This window comes from Phocoena sinus, chromosome 12, assembly GCF_008692025.1.
Source record: "Phocoena sinus isolate mPhoSin1 chromosome 12, mPhoSin1.pri, whole genome shotgun sequence".
NCBI lineage: Eukaryota > Metazoa > Chordata > Mammalia > Artiodactyla > Phocoenidae > Phocoena > Phocoena sinus.
Genome location: NC_045774.1, coordinates 7,739,384 through 7,763,644, shown reverse-complemented (window position 1 = coordinate 7,763,644; position 24,261 = coordinate 7,739,384). Strand labels below are relative to the sequence as shown.

Genomic DNA, 24,261 nt, shown 5'->3' with positions numbered 1-24,261 from the left:
GTTTTAAGTGTGGATAGGATTCCTATGCTCAGAGGATTCTATAAAGAGTAAACCATGAAATACAGGAACGGTTTTTGACACAGTGACTTTTTAATAGGTAGTATTTTATCAGCCATTATTGTTCCTCACTTTATATCCAATTAAATCTAAATTTCTTAGGTCCCCATTTAAGATCCTGTAGGAGCTGACCCCAATACAATTTTTCCAGACTTATATTAAAATCGACTATCTCCCCTACTAAATCATAAACTACTTGAGGGAAGGATCACATTCTATAAGCCCAGGATTTAGCGCAATCTTTGGCCAGAGTTGTTTCTCTGTGTTCCCATGTGGTTTTCATTCAAGCATTCCTTGGCCTGCAGATATCTCACTCCTCCATCCTCATAAGGCCTTCTTCTCTGTGTGTGTCTCGGTGTCTCTGCACCATTTCTTACAAGGGCACCAGTCATATTGGACTGAGCCCACCCTCCTGTAGTACGAGCTAACAAAAATTACCCTGCAACGACCGCATTTTCAAATAAGGTCACATTCCAAGGTAGTGGGGGTTAGGACTTCAGCATATCTTTTTAGGGGACATAATAGAACCCATAACACGGGGTCTTGAGCTACATCTCCAAGTCTCTGTTTTCTCAAAGGCTTGCTGCAAAATTTAAATGAAATACAGGAGAGTTATGCCCTCTACCATTTGACTTTAGAGTATCTAATATGCAATTTACATTCAAGTTTTCCCAGTTATCCCCAAGTGTCCCTTACACCTTCCTTTTTAGGGATCTGGGCTCCAGTTAAGGGTCATGTATCACATTTTGTTGTCTTGCCTCTTTATTTTCCTTTAATTTAAGACAGTGGTGAGACAAGAGGGAAGGGGGCAGGGCACAACCATTAAAATAATGACACAGCCCTTGAGGATACAACAAAAACTGGTTAGAACCAATTATGTCCAAGATGGCAGAAGATCTGACTTCCAGTAGACCTTGAGCCTCATTATACACTCACTGTAATACACTAGCATATGCCAAAGGACACACCCACAGGCGCCATGACAATTTCTAGGCTGACCATAATAGGCCAAAAAGTGGGTGGTAGTCCAATTCCTGGAAATCCCCACCCCTTCCCCCCAAATAGTTGGATTAATCCTCCCACTTGTTAGCCTATGAAATTACCCAGCCCATGAAAGCTAACCACCTCCACACCCCGGGGCCACTCTCACCTTCTGAGACGACTGCATTCTGTCTATGGGATGTGTATCTCTCTAAATAAACTCGCTTTCACTTTACTATGGCTCCCTGTTGAATTCTTTCCTGATTGGAGCCAAGGACCCTCACTTGGCAGCCCATCCCAGAAACTCTCCAGAGACCTGGGAATTCTCTCACTCACCCTTTTGCAACAGTGGTTCTCATACCATCATGTGTATTAGAATCTCCTACAAAGCTTATTGAAACAATTTTCTGGGGCCCATCTCCAAAGATTTTGAGTCAACAGGTTGGAGTGAGGCCCATGAATTGGCATTTCTAACAAGCTGGCAGGTGATGCCAAAGCTGCTGGTCCAGGCTCCACACTTTTGATAACTACTGATCTAGAACAAGGGTTGGCAAGTTTTTTCTGTAGAGGCCAGATGGTAAAATACTTTAGACTCTGTTGCAACCAGTTAATTCTGCCATTGTAGGCAAAAGCAGCCACAGGAATACGTAAGTGGGTGCTGCTACAGTCCAGTAAAACTTTATTTATAAAACAGCTACCTGGTCAGATCCGACCTCAGTCTGTTGTTTACTCTTGCTGTTTTTTTTGGGGGGGGGGGTGGGTGAAGGAAGGAAGGGGGAAGTCATTCAGAGCACTGACATTTTTGAATTGTCCAGTTCAGTTTTCCTGTAGAATGTTTCACAATCTGGATTTGATAGTTTTATTTTTATTAGATTTAGGTTAAACATCTTGGCAATAACACCACATAAGTGATATTGTGTACTACAGGGGGAAATTGTGAAAGACTTTGAAATGGACCAAAAAAATTATTGGGTAACTTCAGTGGAAAGCTAGCTGCTGCCTAATGCAACTTTGGGCATTAGCTGATTCTCTGGGGTTTTGAGCCTTTCATTATCATTGAGCTATTTTACAGCTCTCTAAATTGTGGAATACTGATGGTAATGTCTGGCATTCTTGTCTTTAGAAATGCAAATTTTGTTCCTTTGACATTCATTTGACCTATGAGCGTTGACTAATCTTCCATCTATTAGGCAACTTAACTTCAGCATTCCTGACTGCGTGTGTATGCATTGGATCGTCTTTGGATTCTCTTTTGAACCAGTTGGAACATGTTAGTGGTCTGACATTAAGGAGTTAAGTATTATCTTTGACACATGTTCATTTTACACCTGTGTCTGAGTCATGATTATGCTCTCTTTTAAATATTATCCTTTAGCAGTATTTTTCATTGCATCATTTTAGGAAGCAGAAAATGTTAGTTTTTCCAAATCTTGGTGATATGAACTTTAATTTCTTGATAAAGTTGGTTCTACCAGACCTTTCCATTGTAAAGATATATTTTTCTTTATTAGGGAAATATCCTTTGAGACAAAGTGAATGTTCCGATTTGCAATTATTTTTCACCTGATGGTTTTAGTTTCCACTGAAGATCTTTGCCTGTAACAATTATAACACTGGAGTTGCAAAATATGAACACTTTCATGATGCCCACAGTTGGATATCTGAGCACGCCCTTTGAGCCACCACACCAACTTTCCTTTCTTGGGCCATATTCCTCTTTGGCAATATAGCATCGTGGCCAAGCCACACGCTCTGGGACTGTCTAGCTTGAGCTTAAACCCTGGCTTCTCCGCTTACTAGCCGTGTGACTTGCAAGCTTTTTAATCTCTCTGTGCCTCAATTTCCTTATCTGTAAAATGGGTGCTATAAAGATACATCTCTTATAGGATTGTGTTAAGATTAACTGAGCTAAATCAAAGCACCACAACCGTACTTGGCACATAATCACCTGCTCAATAAATGTTAGCTATTATTGTATGCGTTTGAATTCCTGCTTTGCCACATCAAAGTGGCTTTGGGTAAGTTACTTAACATCTTTGTGCCTTCGTTCCTCATTTATAACGGTTCCTGGATTCATGCATGTTAAGTGCTAACACAGTGTCTGGTATGGAGTAAGCATTAAAAAGGATGAGCGGTTACCATCATGATAATTCTGTATAATAATCAGATTATTCTGTGTAAGGTAAACTTTTTGAGTTCATGTCTTTTCGGATTTACCTTCTTATTTTCATTGTGCCTAGCTCAGTCAGTCACATAGTATGGGTTTAATAAAATATTTGACTAGAGGGATTAATAAAGCTTTGCTGAGTGGCACTCGCTTGATAGCTACATTTTGGCCTCCTCTATATTTCAAGTTCCTATATTGGCGCCGCCCTTCCTTATTGTAGGAAGCCCACGCGTGGGAAATAACATTGTCACACAAGGTTGTGAGAAGCTCTGCTGGACAATGGTTGGAAAGCCCCGTGTAGGGCTCCGCGATCTACTTCCGTAGGGCAAGAAAAGTGGGTTCCCATTCATCAAGGATCCGAAATAACAGGGCTGTGCGGTGGCATTTACGGCACCTTAAGTCTAAGCCTTATTTTCCCCTCCCTAACGGTCCAGGGTGGGAAACGGTGAATCCAAGTTGGGAAGCACCCACATCGCGACCCAGAGTGCGCGCTGGGAGAAACTGAGGCGGTGGCCGTGTCCCCGCCGTGACAGCATCCGTGACGCAGGCCTCGAGGCCGCACCTGCGCCCGCGAGGCCGCCGCGCCGCTTCCTGCCCGGCGCGTGCGACGCTCACGTGACCGGGCCTGGGCGGAGCCCGGCGGGCGGGGATCACCTGAACAAGCGAGTCATGTGAGCTGGGCGGGGGAGGGGGCGGTGCCGCCCGGCGGTCACGTGACCGGTCGCGGGGCCGCAGCTGAGTCCAGACAAGCCGCGCGCCTCTCGGGCTCCTGCTCTGCTCCAGCTCCTCGCGCTCCTCTCCGCCTCCGCCTCCGCCCTGGCGGCGCAGCCATGTCCCGAGCGCGGCCCCCGGCAGCCGCGCGCCGCTAGCTCCGCTCCAGCCGCGCAGCCGGGGCCCGGCGCGATGGGGGCCGCTGCCGGCCGGAGCGCCCACCTGGGGCCCGCGCCCGCCGGCCGCCCGCCGCGCTCCCTGCTCCTGCTGCAGCTGCTGCTACTGGTCTGGGCCCCGGGGGCCGCGGGGACCCAGGGCGCCGAGTTCCCCGAGCTGTGCAGGTGGGTGGCCCGCCTGGGTGCAGGCTTCTATCGCGGTGCCCCAGCGCGCGGCGGGCGGGGTGGGGGGCAGGGGCGCTCGGGGGAGGGGCCGGGGTCCCCGAGTCGCCTCTGGTCCGGGCTTGGGTCAGCCCGTCCCCGAGGGAAAGTTGCCCGCGTGGTGGCGGAGGATAAGAGGCTGGGGGTCATGGGCGCGGGCGGGGGGCGCGGGGGCTCCGGCGGCCCGGCGCTGGCTGGGGTCCGTCGCCGGACCACTTGTGGCTGTCACTAAGTCTGGGGCGGCTTTGTGTGCGAGGGGCCGGCCGCCGCCACCCGCCCGGGTGACACACTGCGGCCACCTCACGCCCAGCGCTTGCCCTCTCAGCGGTGTGCCTGCGAAAGTTGGAGGACGCAGGAACTACTGCTCTGCTTTGTTCCCACTCCACGTTTTCCTCAAAGTTCCACCAGCGGGGCTTTAGAGGGGGCCATTAGTTTGGAAAGACTCACCCGCACCAATGGCCGTGGAGTTGGGGGGTTTTGGTTTCATTTGCTGATTGCTTTCCTCCATGTGGGTTTTCCATTTTTTCTTTAAAGTAGCCTTTCTGCAGAAGGTGACTTTTTGGGTTTTTTTTTTTTGGATCGGGGGAATGGAGGGTGGTCATCCAGTACTGGCTTTCAAGACTTCACCCTTCACTTCTCCGAGCCTAACTTCCTGTCTAGTTGTTCACATGATGTCATTGTCTCCGGGTGGATTATTCTAGTGGAGTCTTTTGCTCTGGGAACCATGATTGTATAATCGCACGTCCCAATGAGGGCTGTTAGTGTCCTGCCATGGCCGGGAGTCCTGGGGCTGGGGAGCTGCCAATTCCGAGAATTTTCTAACCAACTTTCTCTGGACTGTTTAGGATGATGGAAAGTACAACTTTTATTTATGTTTTAAACTTTGGTTAAAAAAAAAGGATGAAAAGTTCTGAAAGATTAGTGAACAGTCAACAGTTATCCCTGGTGTTAGCAAGTTACTTCGCAGAATGAAGTGAGGTTTAGCCCACTTTGAGCTGAATTTTGAGTTTGTGGTGGCGTTTATGGGGTTCATATTCTTCCCTGGCATCAGAGATGGTCCTATTACCCCTGAATTCAGAACTTGGAGAAATTATTCCTCTGAGGAGAGTGAGGCTGAGCTCACAATCGAAATGGAAAGGCCCGTATTCTTTCTTTTCCCTTTTTTGGAAAGGGGTAGCGGGGCGGGAGGGAGAGTTTACAGCACATAAGTTAGTAGGCCAGTTAGCCGCCCTAAGATAGTAGTTACTCACGGAAGCCCCCGTTACAGCGAAAAGGGCCCTAGCTGACGCAAGGTCAAGCTGCAACTGACCTTTAAAGGAGGAAGTTTTCGAATAATGGCTGCTGTGACCAAACGCATCTGTGAGAAGTTAGCTCAGCTGGGCTCGTGGTGTTGAAGTCTTGGTGTTGTTAGCAAATTGGAATTGATTTCTTAATAGTTGAGGTTAAAGTTGGCCTCGACGGCAGACCTCTGCTCCGCGGCTGCTGCGGGGGCCCTCACTTCTGCGTTAGGGTGGTATTGTCCCAGCGCCTGGAACCTGGTTTATGATCCTCATCTCCAGGTGGACTTCGGCCTCTTGGTCCAGTAGGAAATGGCCGTTGTATCTTGAAATGCTTCGCCTCATGGTCACACGTGGGCATAACTCAGGAAATGCTCCATGGTGTTCTGAGGGGATATGCATTTAGCATGTGCCCTCTGAGGTCTTAGGAGAGCTTTCACGTTGGCTTAGGTCCTTTCTGCCAGCCTTCCTCAGGACCGCAACCCCAGGCAGGTCACAGCTGGGCTTGTGCACATTTCTTTCCCGTTACTGCTCTATGGTTTCTCCTTGAGACTTCCCCATAGCTGTGTTTAAAAATCTACACTTCAAACTCCCTACCTGCAAAGTGAATTCTTTCTATTTGTTCCTGTTTCAAATGGATTCCTTGGCTTAAATACTCATTAAGACTTGTTTCTTTTTTTTTTTAACCCTTGGGGAGGGGGTTTTAAAAAAATTGGTTTTCTTGAATGAGGTAACATTGGCTAGAAGTTCCTTAACTCTAGCACATACTTGAATGGGCTGAACATCTTTTTTTTTTTTTTTTTTTAAATTTTATTTATTTATTTATTTAGGCTGTGTTGGGTCTTCTTCACTGCACGCGGGCTCTCTCCAGTTGCTGCGAGCGGAGGCTACTCTTCACTGCGGTGCGTGGGGTTCCCATTGCGATGGCCTCTCCCATTGCAGAGCACAGGTTCTAGGTGTGCAGGCTTCAGTAGTTATGGCACGCTGGCTCAGTAGATGTGGCCCGCGGGCTCTAGAGCTCAGGCTCAGCAGCTGTGGCGCACGGGCCTAGTTGCTCCGCAGCATGTGGGATCCTCCCCGCTCAGGGCTCGAACCCGTGTCCCCTACATTGGCAGGCAGATTCTTAACCATTGCGCCACCAGGGAAGCCCTGAACATCTTTTTAAATGCAGTTTGAAAAACCAAGTAGCACCAAAAAAAACCAAGTAGCACCAAAGCCGGATGTTTTCAGCTGCCTTTTGTTCCACCCCTGGGCGTCCACTTGTAAATAACTCCCCAGGTCTCACTGTGAGTGTGAAAAGCAGACTTCTGCTGTTACTGTTTGTGCAGCTTGTCGGTGGTAGCAGTCCCCGTAGACACCGGGTCACGTTCCAAATGTTTGTAAATTGGTTGCTTGTAACGAGAAACATGTTTTTCCGTGGAAGACTCTCCTGTTCCTGGTGGTTTGGTGCCTGGCGCGGTTTCCAGATCCCCTCAGGTGCAGGTTTGGGGTGCCCGGATGCCACCCAGCATCAGCTAGAGCCCTGGCAGGCAGTTCTCGTGTCACTGGAAAAGGGAGTTGGATTTCTGGGAAAACAACCTCTCCTCCCAAGCCCAGCTCTCTAGAACCTGAGAGGGCACTTTTCACCTGCAGTCCCTTAGGACCAACACGAGGGAGGTCTGGGCCTGCTTCAGGGTTGCCTGCAGGGCACCCGTGTGGCTCTGACCCCTCCTGGGGTGAGGGTGGTGGGCAGGGTGCTGTCCCCTTGCAGTTCGTTAATGGCGGGGATGAAGGCAACAGCGAAGCAACTGAATCAGCAGCAGCTTTAATACCTTTGTGTCTGTGGAGAGAGCTGGGCAGTGAAAAGCAGGCACGACAAAGGCAAGTTTCCCAAAGTGTATCTGCGCTCTCGGCACTTGTAGCGCCTGTTCGTTGGAGAGCCTCAGTTGTGTGTTTTTTAAGCTTCACAAGGATTGACGCACCAGGTGAGTCCTATGCTGTGGAAAAAGTCGGAGATTCTTATCACTCACCTATTTCTCGGGAGGTGGTGTGTAGTAGAAAGAAAGCACTTGAATCCAGAGGCCAGTGTGAGTGCCCGTGGGACTGGCACGCATGGAGGGCCTGGGGCCCGAAGGAGTGCTGTGCTGGTGAGGGATGTCCAAAGGTCGCTGGGGCAGGACCCACGAGAACAAGAGGTGAGGGGGGCAGAGGGCAGCCATGCAGAGTCACCAGAGTGACCAGAAGGCCCTCCACTTGTCCACAGCTTTACTCTTTACTGTGTGAGATACATTTTGTAAAAGGCCATCTTACATATGTAATCGGTTAGTTTCCACCCTTTATTTTGGTGTTCACAACGTTCTTAATGAGTGCGGTTCTAACAGTTTGTACTAGTGATAAAGTAACGCTTTGGGCTGGCTTGATTTAGTTAGTTAAGTACCTTAAAATTTATTCAGAACAAGTTTTCCCCCAATTGTTTGGGTATAAATGCTGGAAAGTTTTTGTTACATTGAGGACAAGAGAATAATGAAGCCAGCTGGGAGTTGAGGTTGGTTTAGTTGATGTTTCTAAGGAGATATTTTTTTTCCCTGTGATTTTTCTGAAGGAATAGTGCTTATATGCCTAATTTAGGCCACATGTTGAACCTGGACCACATCCATTTGTGTATGTTTCTTGCAACAATAAGTGTGTGTAGCCCAAGATTGTTAATTAGGGGTATGTTAGACCGCATGCTTTAATTCTTAGAACAGCGTCCTGACAGATTCCCAGGAAATGAATTCCTGATCGGGCTTCATGTTTTTTATCAGCGTTTCACGGAGGGATTTTTAAAAGATGGGGGTTGAGTAAAATAATTTAGATGTCTCATCTTTATTTTGATCTTGGCCTATAAAACTGTAGTGTGCTGGGCAGAGAGAATTCATGAGGGTCGAAGAACTGGGACTGATGGTGGAAAGTAGCTTGTTCCTTTGCAGATACTGTTCTTTTTCTTCTCATTTTTCTTTTCTCTTTCCTTTTTATTGTCCCAGCCGCGAGCTCTCTTGGTAGTGCCCCCACTGGTCATGGAGGTGGAGGTAGCTGAGATCCGGTATACCTGTGGGTCCTTTGTATCTTCCTCATAGCTGGCTCATGACCAGTGAGGGACAGAGGCCTGAATTTATGCTAATGGTGTCTCCTCCCCTTTAATCCTGGCAGGGCGACACAGGATTCATTTATTCTCCAAGTATTCCTTAGGCATTTCTTAAGCAGAGGGGAAAACTGGGAAGGGCCAGAGCTGGAGTGGAGACACCACCAACTGAACAGATCCAGAAGACCGCTGGCTACGACTGCTCCCCCCAGGGAGGCAGCAACAAACGTCCTTTTCCCTTTAGTTTTGCTAATTTTATTTTATTTATTAAAAAAAATTTTTTTTGCAGTTTTTTAAATTAATTAATTAATTTATTTTTGGCTGCGTTGGGTCTCTTGCTGTGCACTGGCTTTCTTTAGATTCGGGGAGCGGGGGCTGCTCTTTGTTGCAGTGCGCGGGCTTCTCATTGTGGTGGCTTCTTTTGTGGAGCACGGGCTCTAGGCGTGGGCTTCAGTAGTTGTGGCACGTGGGCTCAGTAGTTGTGGCTCGCGGGCTCTAGAGCGCAGGCTCAGTAGTTGTGGCACACGGGCTTAATTGCTCCACGGCATGTGGGATCTTCCCGGACCAGGGCTCGAACCCACGTCCCCTGCATTGGCAGGTGGATTATTAACCACTGCGCCACCAGGGAAGTCCTGCAGTTTTAAATAATGTGTAGTCTTAGTTTTGATTTTCTTTTTGACCCAAGACTCATCTACATGTTACTAGTTTTTGGCTATTATGAAACAAAGCTGTTGTGCATATTAGTGTGTAAGATTTTGTGTGGACATACGCTTTTTTTTTTTGATACCTAGGAGTGGGATTGTTCAGTGAATGGGGAGTGAGTGAGTTGTCAAACTGACTTCCAAAGGGGTTGTCCATTTTGTATTCCCATCAGCAGTGTGAAAGTTCCAGTGTTTCTACATCCTTAACAACACTTGATCGTATCAGTCGTCTTAATTTTAGTCATCCTAGTGCGTGTCTAGTGGTACCTCAGTGTGGCTTTAATTTTCATATCCCTGCTGACTCGTGATGTTGGGCATCTTTTTCTGTATTTCTTGGGATGCCTAATGATGAACATCTTTCATGTGCTTATGGACCATTTGGATATCTTTTGTAGTTCTTTAAGAAAAATTGTTTTTGTTTTTCCCTCTCATCCCTTAACACACTTTTGGGGGTCATCTTACTGTGTTTTAAGAGTTCTTTATATATTATGGGTCAAGTCCTTTCTCAGGTATGTATAATGTGTATTTTCTCCCAGTCTTTGGCTTGCTTTTTTATTTTCTTAATATATTCTTTGAAGAAAGGATAGTTCTTAATTTTGATGGACTTCAATTTATCTTTTTTTTTTTTTTTTAATTGTTTGTGCTTTGTGTAGCCTAAGAAATCTTTGCCTGTTCCAAGGTTTCTCAACCTCAGCACATTTGACATTTGGCCTGGATAAATCTTTGTTGTGGGGCCCATCCTTAGTATTTTTTTTTTTTTTTAGAAGATGTTGTGGGTAGGAGTTTATTAATTAATTAATTTATTTTTGCTGTGTTGGGTCTTCGTTTCTGTGCGAGGGCTTTCTCTAGTTGAGGTGAGCGGGGGCCGCTCCCCATCGCGGTGCGTGGGCCCCTCACTATGGCGGCCCCCCTCGTTGCGGAGCACAGGCTCCAGACGCGCAGGCTCAGTAGTTGTGGCTCACGGGCCCAGTTGCTCCGCGGCATGTGGGATCCTCCCAGACCAGGGCTCGAACCCGTGTCCCCTGCACTGGCAGGCAGACTCGCAACCACTGCGCCACCAGGGAAGCCCCCCATCCTTAGTATTGATGAGAGCACCCCTGGTCTCACCCATTAGATGCCAGGAACAACCCTTCCCCCATTTGTGACAAACAGTAATGTCCTCAGACATTTTAAATGACCCCAGGGGGTGGGGAGGAGGCAAAATTACCTCCACTTGAGAACAACTGGTCTACTCTAAGGTCAAAAATATTCTCTCCTATGTTTGTTTCTGGAAGTTTTATAGTTTTAACTTTATGTTTAGCCCTGTGATCAATTTTGCTAGTTAATTTTTATGTGTGATGTGAGGAAAAGGTGAAATAGAAATAGATCCGTTTCTATTTCTTGATGTTTTATATCGGAGGCTTGCAACTGTGTTTTTAAGTGAGCTTGGGCTATAATTTTCTTTGCTGTACTATTCTTGCCTGAATTTAGTATAAAGAATGTTTGCTTTGTGGAGAGAGCCAGTTAGCTTTTAGTATTTTATATGCTGTGGAACAGTTTTTGTATAGGATGGACAATTTCTCTTCCTTAAATTTTGGTAGAACTCACTAGTAAAACTATCTGGGCCTGGTGCCTTTGTGGAGGTAGAATGTAGTGGAAGAGGAGTTTTGATTATGGTTTCCATTTCATCTACTTTGTTTATTAAGATTCTGTACTTTTTTTGAGCCAATTTTGATAGTCTCTATTTTCTGAGGAAATTGTCATTTTAATTATGTATTCACATATAAATATGTAGCATGCTACATATTTGCTTTTGGAAATACTTTTTGAATCTGTAGGTACATTTTAAAAATTCCTGATTTTTCTTTTTTCCCTTAACATATTTACTAAAGACTTTTCTACCCTTTTTTAGTCTTTTCAAAAGAACTAGCATTTTAATTAATTTATAGTTGACTGCATTGGGTCTTCGTTGCTGTGCGCATGGGCTTTCTCTAGTTGCGGCGAGTGGGGGCCACTCGGTTGCGGTGCGTGGGCTTCTCATTGCGGTGGCTTCTCTTGTTGGGAAGCACGGGCTCTAGGCACACAGGCTCAGTAGTTGTGCCTTTTGGGCTCAGTAGTTGTGGCTCACGGGCTCTAGAGCGCAGGCTCAGTAGTTATGGTGCACAGGCTTAGTTGCTCCGTGGCAAGTGGGATCTTCCCGGACCAGGGCTTGAACCTGTGTCCCCTGCATTGGCAGGCGGATGTTAACCACTGCACCACCAGGGAAGCCCATAGCATTTTTTTTGGTTCACCATCTCTATCACCATTAAATCTTGATTTTATTAATTTCTGCTATTTCTAACTTCTGCCTAATTTTTATTTTTTATTTTTTTAAATTTGTTTAATTGAAGTATAGCTGATTTGCAATATTGTGTGAATTTCTGCTGTACAGCAAAGTGATTCCGTTATACATATATATTATTTTCCATTATGATTTATTACAGGATATTGAATATAGTTTCCTGTGCCACACAGTAGGATCTTGTTGTTTATCCTCTTTTTTTCTAGTTCGAGTTGAAAGCTTAGATCTTTTAAATCAGTTTACATAACTGAGGGATGAATTTAAAGCTATGTGTTTCTTTGTCCTGAGTCCTATACTACTTAGGTTTTGATACATAGTTTTTTCATCCTTCAGTTCTAAATATTTCCTTCTTGTACCCAAAAGTTCTAACTATTTAAACTTCCTGGGCCCACTAATTTTTAAAACTCTTTTCTTTCCCCAGGTAAATGGAATCCCCACCCCCATCCCACCCCCGCACTGTGGGCAGTAAATGTGGTGAAACTGTGGCCTAGCACCTAGTCAAGTTAATAGTGTTCTGTGTGTTTGGAAAAAATGTTCTCTGCTAGGGTCAGAGTTTCATTAATTGTGCTGTTCAGCTGTTCTTTATCATAACTTATATTTTGTTCTGCTTGGTTTCTCTTTTATACTTTGTATCTGACTACCACTTTGGTCAGGGCTCCAGAAGAATGTCTTGTGTTCTGTCTCCCAGGCCAGCAATTCTCCTGTTGTTCATAAGCTCTTCAACTTTCCTGTTTTTTAAAAAAATTCCAACAAGGTTTAGAGTTGATATATATTCACAGCTGCCTGTTCTTCATGGATGCCACAGCTTTTCTCATCCCGTGGAAGATGCATTGTTAAATCCTGCTCTGATTGCTCTATTAATTCTCTTTCCTTGGGCCCAGTTTCTTTGTTGGCATTTGTCATCTCATTTTCATGGTGTTGTTGCCCTCATGACGACTGGTGCTTCTTGATCGTGCTCTTTGCAGTAAGCCTTCTCTGGGACGTTTGTGGTCTCTTTTTGTGTAGCTGTGCAGGATTGAGCTGGGAGCAGTTGTTGGAGCTTGGCTGCAAGTTGCTGGGCGGAGACCGGGGGATGGGCAGGGCGTTCCTCTGGCTGGTGTGTCTGTGTGGCTGGTCTGAGGTGCTTTTCTGTCCTAAGTATCACACCCAGCCCTGTTCCCGCTTGGAGACAGCTGCTGGATCTCTGTTGATTGCGGTTGGCAGGGTACAGTGAGGGCTGCCTGCAGGTGGAGTCTGGAGAGCTGGGTTACTGTGCTGGTGTGGCAGGATCACCTCTTTTCTCTGGATCTCCGTTTCCTCTTCAAGAGGGCTGAGAGTGGAGTTTTGGAAGTCAACTGTCCAGCTTTTGAATGTGGACAGTTTTGGTCTCCTTCTGTGTCAAATCAGGGTGTGAATCATGTTTTTAGGGTGGTATGAGAACCAGAGTGCGTTTAAGTGCCTGGCCATCCTCAGTGTTCATAAATGGTGGTGACGGCAGTGACTGCTTTATTTCTATAGGTTAAGAGTCTCTGCATTAGGTCAGTGATATTTTTAGCTGGTTACTCTGAACCCCCGGCTTCTCCGTTAGTGCCTAGGGCTTTCTGCCTCAACCAGAGGGCGTTTCGTCTTTATCCATTCTAGCCATTGGCACTCCATGTAAGAGTTCTTTTGAGAAAGAAACATCTCCATCATTTAAAAAAGCTTTAAAACCACTGGGCTGTGTGACTCTCAGGGTCCATTTTGCATCCAGAATTCTGCGGTTGCGAGGTATGGATCCTTCAGGATTCCTTTAGCTCTGAGTAGCAGAAAGCCCAACTCGAGTTCGCTTGCACAAGGAGGTGTAGGGTTGGGCGGGTGCCAGGTGCCATATGTCAGGCGGCCCCAGGCCCTTTCCTGCCGTTTTCTTGGCATCGCCCTCCTTCCTGTGGTGGCTGCATTAGTCCACCATCCAGGGGAGAAGAGAGAGCCTCCTTGTTTGTCTTTTGTAGGGGCCCTGGAGGCCCAGAGGACTTCTGCACGGTGTCCGTGGTCAGAAGGGGCTCCCATCCCGGCTTCCCTGGAGGGGGTGGGTGCTGGGTTCCGGGGCGTTTGTTGTAGGTGGGGAGCGGGTGCAAGAATGAGGCCGGCGGGATGGATGTGAAAGCCCTTCGTCAGCTCCACTTTGCCGTACAACTTAAGAACCAGCTGCTGCTGCTGGGGTTTTGAGGTGCCCGAAGCAGTGTGTCACACGCCTATTTCTGTCCTTATGGTAACCAGCGCGGGGGGGGCCGGCCTGTGTGCAGGGTGGGGAGATCCCAGTCCCTCTAGTTTCTGGGAGCATGAAACTTGCCTTTCAGATCGACCAGAGACCTTCGCTGGGATTTTGCTGTTACTTTTAGATCCTTTGGTGAACCTGCGGAGGGCAGCTTCCCCAGGGCGACGGAGCAGAGTCCTGCACGTGTCACTGCTCATTGGGGGCCAGGAGAGTTGCAGGAAATCAGAGGTTGTGAAAGTATCAATTCTAGTTTTGTTTCAGGATACGGAGGGGCCAGGGAAAGACGAAGGAATGTGGAAAGAGTGAAACGTGGCCTTTGCCGGTGGCAGCCTGGGAGGAGCTGTCTTTTAAATCAGAGCCTTTGTGCTTTAATGCTGTAAATATTCTTCGCACATACGTGTGTGTGGTAATAAAACATGCGGAGCGCACACGGAGAGCTCATCCAGGGGTCGACAGCCCATTGGGTCTTGATTGTGTGTGACGTTAATTTGTTACCATCTGTGTGATTCTCTAGTTGAAAACCAGTTAGACATTTAAAAAACACTGTTCTGTACTGAAAGCCACTCCCCAGCACTCCTGGCCCCTCACCCCTGGCCTGCAAACAGAAACCCAAACCACCAGCATGGACGTGCTGAAGGGGTGGCTTCCTAGAAGTGACAAGGGCGTGCCTCCACTGAGCCACCTTCTGTGTCCTCTGAGGCCCCTCCACCTGCTGTCTGCTGGAGGAGTGTTACCACAAAACAGAGTGAGAAGCCCACAAGGCTCTCTCTCTCTTCTGCCTTTTGAGGGTGGATCCTTTATAGGGGGCCGTGTGAGTTAGACACTTGGGTGGATGGGCTGAGTGAGGCAGGGGAGAGGGTCTGTGGGTGGAGCTGTTTCATAGAGGGTGCACCGTCCCGAGGTCTTGCTGTAGGCGGAGACCTGCGCGTCTAACAGGGGAAGGGTGTTCTAGGCAGAGGGACCCACGTAGCAGTGCTCTGGCGAGGATGCTGGCTGACGCAGCTGGAACACCGTGAGCAAGGGAGAGGGTGGAAGGCAGGAATGTTTAGCAGAGGATTAGCTGGGGGCCAGGTCCCACAGGCCATCAAGATGACTCTGAAAAAGAACGTATGTGTACATATAACTGAATCACTTTGCTGTACAGCGGAAATTAACATTGTAAATCAACTAGACTTCAATAAAAAAGTGAAAAAAAAATGTACAACTCTGGCTTTTATTCTGAGGGAGGCAGGAGTCTGGGAGGATTTTGAGCACAGGAGTGCCCTAGAGGGGAAGCCGGTATTTCTGATGGACCAGGTAAGAAGTTATAACAGATTGGACCAGGGTTGTGGTGACAAGTGGTCAGATTGTGGATACTTTGAAGGTGGAGCTGATAGGATTTGCCCATGATTGGGTATGGGATGTAAGGAAAGAAAGAGGAAGGCGGACTCTTAGGTTTTTGGTCTGAGTAATTGAAAGGATGGAGTTCCATTTTCAGAGGTGGGCAGGGTTGTGGGGAAAGCAGGTTTAGGGACTGCCTGGAGGGATTGGGTGGAGGTTGTGACAGTGTTCGCAGGTCATTCAGGGAAAGTGCTTGGGGAGGGGTGGGGGGATATAGTTGTTCTTTTAGATGAACGCAGGAAGGTGACCGCTGACGTGGCACTGTGCTTCTGGTCCCCAGCTGGGTGTTAGGGTTTCTGAGTTGTATGACTCCAGCATCTTGAAAGCAGAGTCTTCTCCTGTGACAACATCACTGGCCTTTGTGAAGAACTCCCCCCAGAGAGTGTTTTCATCAGTATCGCGAGCTAACCAGCTGAGATGACTGCCCGGAAATTAGGAAGGCAGACTTCCTCTTGTACTGAGGGCTCTGAAGGAAGGGTACCAGATCTGGGAGGGTTTGGGGGGCATTGGTGATGGCGTATGAGGGGACCGAGCCTTAAGGTTTGATATCTTTGCTGTGGGCTGGGTTGACGTTAAAGGCAGTTGAATTCCGACATCCATATAATTAAGGAGGAGGTTTAGCCTGTAATTCAACCCTTCTTTCTGCATTTGAGGAACAAAGTATGAGAGCATCTAGATTTTAAAAAGGTCCTCAGCGAGCAGGGTTTCGGGTTGAAATCCTGGCCTGCATCCTGGTACCATAGAGTGGATGGGATGAAAAATACGGCAGGTGTAGCAGAGGGAGGACAGGCCGGTCCTTCATGGTAGATTTCTGTTGTGGAGGGCACTTGCCGATTTACTAAGAAGCCCAGCCTTGCAGTGCGGTGAAACCTCTTGAGGGAGAGTATGACCTATCCTTTTCCACAAGTTTCTGATTCATCGGACCTCTGTTCTGGTGGCAGCTGGTGGCTGCATGGTGCAGGCTTGGGTGCTCCCAAGTGCCTGTTCTGTCTTCTGAGACGTCCCAGGAGGTGGCTGGTGTGTGCGCGGATCTCTGTGTGTGTGTATGTGAGCGCGTGTGTGTCCAGAGCCCCCGGTCTCTGTCTTGAGCTGCTCCTGGAGATGGCCCCCAAACAAGGGTCTGCCCCCCCTCCCTTTCCCTCTCCTCTCCAGAGCCTGGCAGTGCCACGTGACAGTCCTTCAGGATGGACTCAGCAAGGTAAGTTGGTGAACTCAGTTTTTAGGCAATCTGAGTCCTGCTGTTGATCCAGGTGAGAGCTTAGATCGTAATAGTCTCAAAAAACTCCACGTTCCCAGTCTTGGTTTTCCTCGCTGTGGCTGTGAGGTAGACAACTGTGTAGACTGGAAAGGCGGGGCTCAGAGAGCTTAAGTGTGTCCCACAGGGCTGGTCAGGGCGGGGCAGGATTCAGGCCCAGGTGTGTGGGCTCCTTCCCCTGTTGCCCTGGCACCTTTCTGGGGGAGCTTGCCTCTAGTTCACGTGACCTCTCCTGGTCACTCACTCACGATGCCGGTTTTAAAAGCATCCCTGCCAACCCCCTGGTGCCTTGGGCCCTAACGCTGACTTAGAGCCTCGCCTCCAGCGGATCCCTCTCCAGACACTGGCTTCCTGCTCCCAGACCCTGTGTAACTACCAGGGAAAACCAGAGACTAAAGTCTGGCATTTCCTTGCTTTTTTTTTTGCTGGCTCCATATCTTTATCCACAGCTTTGTGGGTTTCTTAGAATAGGAAGTGAAGTACTTCCTATATAAGCTTTGGCCATGATGCTGTGTCAGACTCATGTGTCCCCCGGCCTTCAGATCAGGGTGCATATTTATTGTGCCAGATCAGATTTTTCTCTCTTAGTGTCAGCAGCAAAAAGTTATTGACAACAGTGGTTACATTATGCTCTTGACATTTCTGCTGCAAATGTCCGTTTTGGAAACCCTGCCTCCTTCCATGACCTCCTTTCCCTCTGCCATTTCCCACCACTCCCTCCCCACTTCCTATTTTAGGAGACTGTTGCAGATTTTGAAGGTTGGTGGTCTGGAGGTATGAGCTGAGAAACTATCTGATGATGATAAGGGGCAGTAGTGAGCCAAATGTTTCCTGAATGTTCTGTTAGAGGACTTGGATGCAGGCCAGAAGCAGAGAAATCTTTTTTGATGTTCAGGTTGCAAAGACTTTACATTCCCCTCATCCCCCAAATTTGGTATTCGCTGCTCACTCTAGATTCAGAAAAACATTCCCTCTAGCCAGTGACCATGCTATGTGAGTTTAGCTTGTATATCTTTTTTTTTTAAAAAGGAAACCAAATTATAGATTCGTACATGCTTACTAATTTTGCTACTGATTACATCATACCCCTATCCTGCTTTATGTACCAATGATTGTAGGCCAGTAATCAAGTGTTTAATAGCCACATGGCCATTACCATAACCCCAAGACTCATGGCGAGTGGGGGAACTAAGATTTCAAAAGAGTGTGGCCGTGTGGCCACATGTGAGTAAAGGACAGAATGAAGGTTCATGGAGCTGTTTTGGAGGGAAGGGATTCAGTTTTCTTTTTTTTTTTTATTTTTTTATTTTTTTTTTTCAGTTTTCTTTTTAAAAATATTTTTAAAACTTTAAAAAATTATTATTTTTGGCCACACCACGTGGTTTGTGGGATCTTAGTTCCCTGACCAGGGATCGAACCCGCGCCCCCTGCAGTGGAGGCTTGGAGTCTTAACCACTGGACCGCTGGGGGAAGTCCCAGGGACTTGGTTTTTCTAAGATTTTTTTTTTTTCTTTTCTTTAAGGGGTTGGGCATACCATACATTTTATAGTGGGACTTTATATACTTCATTTTAGATGTTAGCTCTTTTAAAAATTTAGAAAGAAGCGCAAATTATATTTGCAAGGTGTTGCAGTTTTGCAGGTATTGAGTGATGATAATATATGAAAACTTGAGAGGTGTCACATTAAGACACCAGTGTCACATAGTTGAGAATAATTGTCCAGTTGTAGCCTTCTGGCTTTTTTTTTTTTTTTTTTTTTGCGGTACGCGGGCCTCTCACTGTTGTGGCCTCTCCTCTTGCGGAGCACAGGCTCTGGACGCGCAGGCTCAGTGGCCATGGCTCACGTGCCCAGCCACTCCGTGGTAAGTGGGATCTTTCCGGACCAGGGCATGAACCCGTGTCCCCTGCATCGGCAGGCGGACTCTCAACCACTGCGCCACCAGGGAAGCCTGGCTTTTTCTTTTGACTGCTCTCTTTTGGACAGACGTTTGCACCGCATTCAGTGGAGATGGCTTTGTGTTTCTCTTCATGACGCTTTCTGATCTCTAGGCACTTGCGATAGCCAGTTAGATTTGCTTCTTCCTTGCTGCCTCTAGCTTGGTCCCGTTTTGACCAGGTTGCGTTCTCAATGTGGCATTTGCCGAACAGGACTGGGAAAGTAGAAATGCCTTCCTGTCTCTGGGTTGGTTGACACAAGTATGCTACTTGTGTACTTCCTTCTAATTGGTGATCTGCCAACACCTTTCAGGATATTATGAAATGTAAACCAAATGAGGTTAAAATGGAACCTCTGTGCCACCGAATAGACGCAGACTGACTGCCATCGTCCAGGGTAGTTTCGGCAGAAGCGGTGGGATTACAGTCAGGGGCAGATGGTCTCAAGTTTTCTTTAACCAAGGGAACGACAGCCTGTGTGCTCACCTTATACAATGAGGTGAATTGTCCACCTCCAGGGCATATCTCAGCCACAGAATTCATTTTATTTTTGTATTTTTTAATATAATTAATGAATTTTGGCTGAGCTGGGTCTTTAGTTGGGGGATGTGGGCTTCTTAGTTGTGACGTGCATGTGGGATCTAGTTCCCCGACCAGGGATCGAACCTGGGCCCCCTGCATTGGGAGCGTGGACCACCAGGGAAGTCTCCAGAATTCACTTTAGAATTATGTCTTAAAGTCATTTGCCTTGTGTGCGACTTCTGTCCTCTCCGCTGTTCCCTGCTGGCTCGATGGTTCGACTGCAGAATGTTTCCCAGGTACTGATGACGCTGTTGGACTCTCGGCTGAGGTTTTCGGAGGGCAGCTTTCTGCTGAGCTAAGGAGTCATTTTAAAGGAGGGTGTGAATCTGAGGCGGGGAAAACAGTACAGATGTGTTCCTTCTTAGTGGAATCCTCAACTGGCCTGGATACAAAAGTGAGGTGAGGGCAGCCCATGGGGAGAAGGGGGCTGAGGGAATTGATATTCTTTCCATGGAAACCAGTTGGGTGAGGGAAATAGGTTGCTGAAGGCAGTGCCTCTGGTGTGTGGCAATTCAGACTGTGCAAAAGAGGAAGCAGAACTGGACGGGATGGGGGGGAAATAGTAGCAGAAGTTGAAAACTTAGGCAAGAACTTGAGCTCAGAAAAGTGTCTCATCTGTTGATCAGTTTCACATAGGGTAGCCTGGATCTTCACAAAGGTCACAGCCTCTCGCACGGGCTGTAGACACGCAGGCGTCAGTAGTTGCAGCACGTGGGCTCAGTAGTTGCGGCTCACAGGCTCTAGAGCATAGGCTCAGTAGTTGTGGCTCACGGGCTCTAGAGCGCAGGCTCAGTAGTTGTGGTGCACGGGCTTAGTTGCTCCACATCATGTGGGATCTTCCTGGATCAGGGCTCGAACCCGTGTCCCCTGCATTGACAGGTGGATTCTTAACCACTGTGCCACCAGAGAAGCCCCTGGATCTGCCATTTTAGGGGCATCTATTGTGACAAGATTTAAATTGTGAAGTTTCCTGGAATGGTTTGCCAGCTTCAGTGTTATAATTGAAAGTAAATATTTTCTGAAAAGTTAAAAAAAAAAAAAGTAAAAAAATAGAAAGTAAATGAGGCAGTTTACCTTAGTGTAAGTGCTGGCCCGTGGGGGTGAGACAGGCCTGGCATAAGCCTGGCCTTGTCATTTCATACTTGGGTGATGTTGGGCAAGGAGCTTCAAGTCTCTGAGCCTTGGAGTCTCTGGCTCTGAAGCAGAGGAATTCGGGAGAGTTGATTAATGGCGTGAGGTGCTTGGGTGGCTTGCTGAGTGGCCGTCAGCGCCTGTGGTTGAGAGTTTGCTGTGACGCGTTCTTAGTTCACTGACCGGCTTCCTTCCCAACCTGCCAGCATATATTGATTCTGTCCATATATATGTCCATATGTCATTCTGGGGCAGAGGACACTCCTGTCCAGAGCCACGGGGCAGTTGGGGATGCCAGACACCTAAGAAGATCTAGTGATGGGTGGTGGGAAATGCCAGGAGGGCTGGCATCAGAGCTAAGGATGCAGCAGGGACTAGCCCACGTGGTCCGGGGGGCATTGCATGCGCACCCGTGTGTCTAATCGTCAGGTTTGCTTTGAAATGAATTTGGAGTTTTTAAGAGGGCGAGGGGGACATTGGCTAGCAGCATGTTATACTCTGGAAAATGAGGTAAGAATGGCAAGGATTTTGCTTGCTTTTGCTGATTTTCGAAGCCAGGGTTCTAACACAGGTGGTTTTGTGTCTGGAGGAACATTTCTAACCGGGATTAGGCTGCCTCCTCAGAGGGTATGAACTGAATTTTGCAAGACTTGGAAGTGGGCGGGGCTTCTGGGTGATGCTCCCCGGGGACCACCCGCTTCCTCGGGCCTTCGTGGTTCTTCTGCGCCACCTCTTTGCATCCTGTTTCTCACAGGTGAGATGGAGGACGGCATAGAACCACGGTGTCTTTTAGAAGAAGACTTGACCTGATATGAGTGTCAGAGTTCATGAAAATGCCCACTGGGCTTTCATACCTGTCCTGCTGCAGGAGATGCTTGTAGCACAGATGTATTTAAAACATTCGTGTGTGTGTGTGTGTGTGTGTGTGTGTATCTCTGAACGAAGACTACATTTCCACACAACTTGCAGGTATTTTATTCTACCGTTTGTTTCCTGCTAAAAGTTTAAAATTTTAATATTACAGCTTAGTTTTCTCTTTGGTCTAATATGTTGGTCTCATTTTTTCCTGTTAGTTTTCTTTTCCTCTTTATTTGTGTAAGTCCAAATAGCTTAGTTTAGAATATAGACTTCCCTGGGAATCTCAGCTGAACAGTCTCAGCCGCTTGGCTCTTAAATAAATCATACTGTTGGGTTTCCTCATTTTGGCTGCACGTTTTCACTTTATCGCAGAGAATTTTCTAGTGGAAAACTTTGGACAAAAGATTATTATTCATTAAATGTATCATTAAATGTTATTTAGTCTATGAACTTTTATTTCTGAAGCCATTCTCTGGTTCTAGAATATGATCATGGTGCTTTAAAACTTTAGCATAAATTTAAAGAATGGTTTCAGCCTAGGCCATTCTGGTAATGTGGCCTTCAATCTGGCAAGGAGTGTAGGATCATCTAGTTCCAAACATGTAATTTTCTTAAAAAGTGCTATCAGATATTTCTGTGATTTTCAAGTTTAATGAAGTCATCTTTAAAACATATTTCCTACTGGTGAAAGCTTATCTAGATGATAACTTGAATCTGACTGGGGGCACAGGATGCACTGTAGTTTTGGGAGTCTGCTCCGTGAGTTTTCAGCTCGATGATTGCAACGGAATGATTATCCCTGAGCTCCTGTTGCTACAAGGCACTGGGCACGTGTATCTGTTTTAAAGCAAAACGCGTCCACTGGAATCCAAGCGTTTCAAGCCCTGACAGCCTGCAGATGCCCTTTCTCCAGGTTTAAGGGAGATGACGAAGGACTCTTTGCCCAGGTGCTGCAGTTTGGATTTGTGAGTTGCTGCCCTGTGGTGCGTGGTTAAATGAAAGTCCTGAAGAAACCCAGCACTCACGTACTTTCGCAGGGTCCTCACCCCTTAATCTGATAACCGCTTAGCATTTTTTTTTTTTTTTTTGCGGTACACGGGCCTCTCACTCTTGCGGCCTCTCCCGTTGCGGAGCACAGGCTCTGGACACGCAGGCTCAGCGGCCATGGCTCACGGGCCCAGCCGCTCTGCGGCCTGTGGGATCTTCCCAGACCAGGGCACGAACCCGTGTCCCCTGCATCGGCAGGCGGACTCTCAATCACTGCACCACCAGGGAGGCCCACCGCTTATCATTTTGATAAATCTTGACAGAAAGCAAATATGATGAGATACAAATAGAGAAAAGAAATATAGTTGACTAGAGCAACGTATTTCTTTCTAGGAACGCTGCTTTCCAGATAATCAGGACAACATCCCGCATTTTACTCTTTTCCATCTCTTTTCTGCTCCACAAACACAGGCATTTTCCATCTAGCTTATTTAACTATCACCTCTGCAAAAACAGCAGTGGGTTTCTGTTTTAGGAAAAGCGTAGCATTTTCAGTAACCACATGGATGTCTTTGGAGTTGATTCCTACTCATTCACTCATTCTCAAATACCTTCACACACCTCTCATGTTCTTAGGATTCTGGAACACTTTAATGATGCCATTGCTTTCAATTTGGCTTTAAATCTGATGTCTGCTATCCTGGAAAAACTTAGGGGTCCTGAGTAAGAGATTCACGATTTTCCTTAATTAACTGTAATTAATAGAAAAGTTACTAATACTCTGCACATGAAAACCCTAGCTTAAATTTTTAAGGAACGATCCACAGAGTGGGTCTTTGAGTGGCCTTTCTTTGCTTCAAGTACAAAATCAAAACTGCTTCCTTTAATCTGTGTGACCAGGTGTCCCCATCTCCTGGACGTCATCTTCTCCTGGTCTCTGTATCCACCTTGCTCCAGCCACAGGGCCTTCCTTTCTTTTCCATCCACATGCTAAGTTTATTCCTGCCTCAGGACCTCAAAACGGCTAGTAAGTCTGCTGGATATTCTGCCCACCACATCTCCCCCTGGGTTGCTCTTTGTCATTCAAGCCCCAGGGTGAGTATGATCTCAAAAGACTTCCCCAACGACATTAAGCAACTACTCGGTCATTTCCTATCACATTCTGCTATTTTGTTTTCGTAAAAGCATGCTGGTGTTAGGAGATGGAATTTTCCTGTGTATTTCTTTACCTGTTCATTTTCTGTCCTCCCCTGGAATATACACTCCAGGAGGGCAGGGGTTTTTTGGTCTGATTGTTGTTTGATTGTCGCTGTACTCCTCACTAAGTACTTCAGAAAATATCTTGTGAAGGGAAATGAATGAAGGTTCGTGAAGGTCAAAAGAAACAGGCCTTGATGGCTGATTTTCTCGTGCCTGGTATTATTTGGGTCATTTTCTCGGGCCATGTAACTCTCCTGACTCTGGGAGGTATCTCTAAGGTGTTACCGATGAAGAAGCTGCGTTCAGGGGTAACTGCTTTTGAGCCCAGCTGGGCCCTCACCAAAGCAGCCCAGCCTGTTTTTCAGGTTTCTTGCACTTCAGAGGCTGTCAGAACTCCCAGGGGAGCATTCTGCAGCCCTGCCTGCGTGCTGACTGTGCCCAGGTCCTTGGCTTCCTAGCAGGTGGAATTGATGGGTCCCCAGACCTGGGTTCAGGAGAATGCTTGGCTCCTTGCCTGCCAGTAACCCTGGGTTAGGGCTCCTCCATTGCTGGGCGGGGCTCTGGGGAGGCGGGCTCTGGTCAGGGAGGGGTGTGTTGCCTGGTGTTTTGTCTCCGCTGGGGTAAGTGGACTCCTGGGGAGTGCATTCTCTCATCCAGCTGGTACTGCTGTGGGTACTCCTGACACACACACAGGCCCTTAGGGTTTAGCAACCTCAGGGTCTCACACCCAGGCCCTCCACAATTCCAGGATAGGCCTAGCCTAAGCAAGTCTGATTTGCTTTATCTTCCTTTCAACAATACTGTTGCATGAATGTATCCTTGCGTTTTGCGGGGAACTTTTTATTTTCTTTCCTCATTTCCTGTCTACCCTTGCTGAGGAAGTTTTACAAAATGGACACAGCATTTTCCCTGGGGAGAGTGGAGAATTGAGAATAATTTTCATGGCAGGACTGACAGCATGATCGTTGACCCTTGGACAGTGTGGGTGTTAGGAGTGCCACCCCCCAC

The 24,261-nt window shown here is 47.3% G+C and overlaps 1 protein-coding gene across 1 annotated transcript in view; it reads left to right on the top strand.

The window, feature by feature from the left end:
- Positions 1–3,927: 3,927 nt before the first annotated feature.
- Positions 3,928–24,261, top strand: part of IGF2R (insulin like growth factor 2 receptor) — a 110,519-nt gene continuing 90,185 nt past the window's right edge. The window contains exon 1 of the mRNA XM_032651793.1: positions 3,928–4,257. Within this exon, the coding sequence (XP_032507684.1) occupies positions 4,109–4,257 (149 nt within the window). The 5' untranslated portion in view covers positions 3,928–4,108. The remainder of the gene's footprint in view (positions 4,258–24,261) is intronic.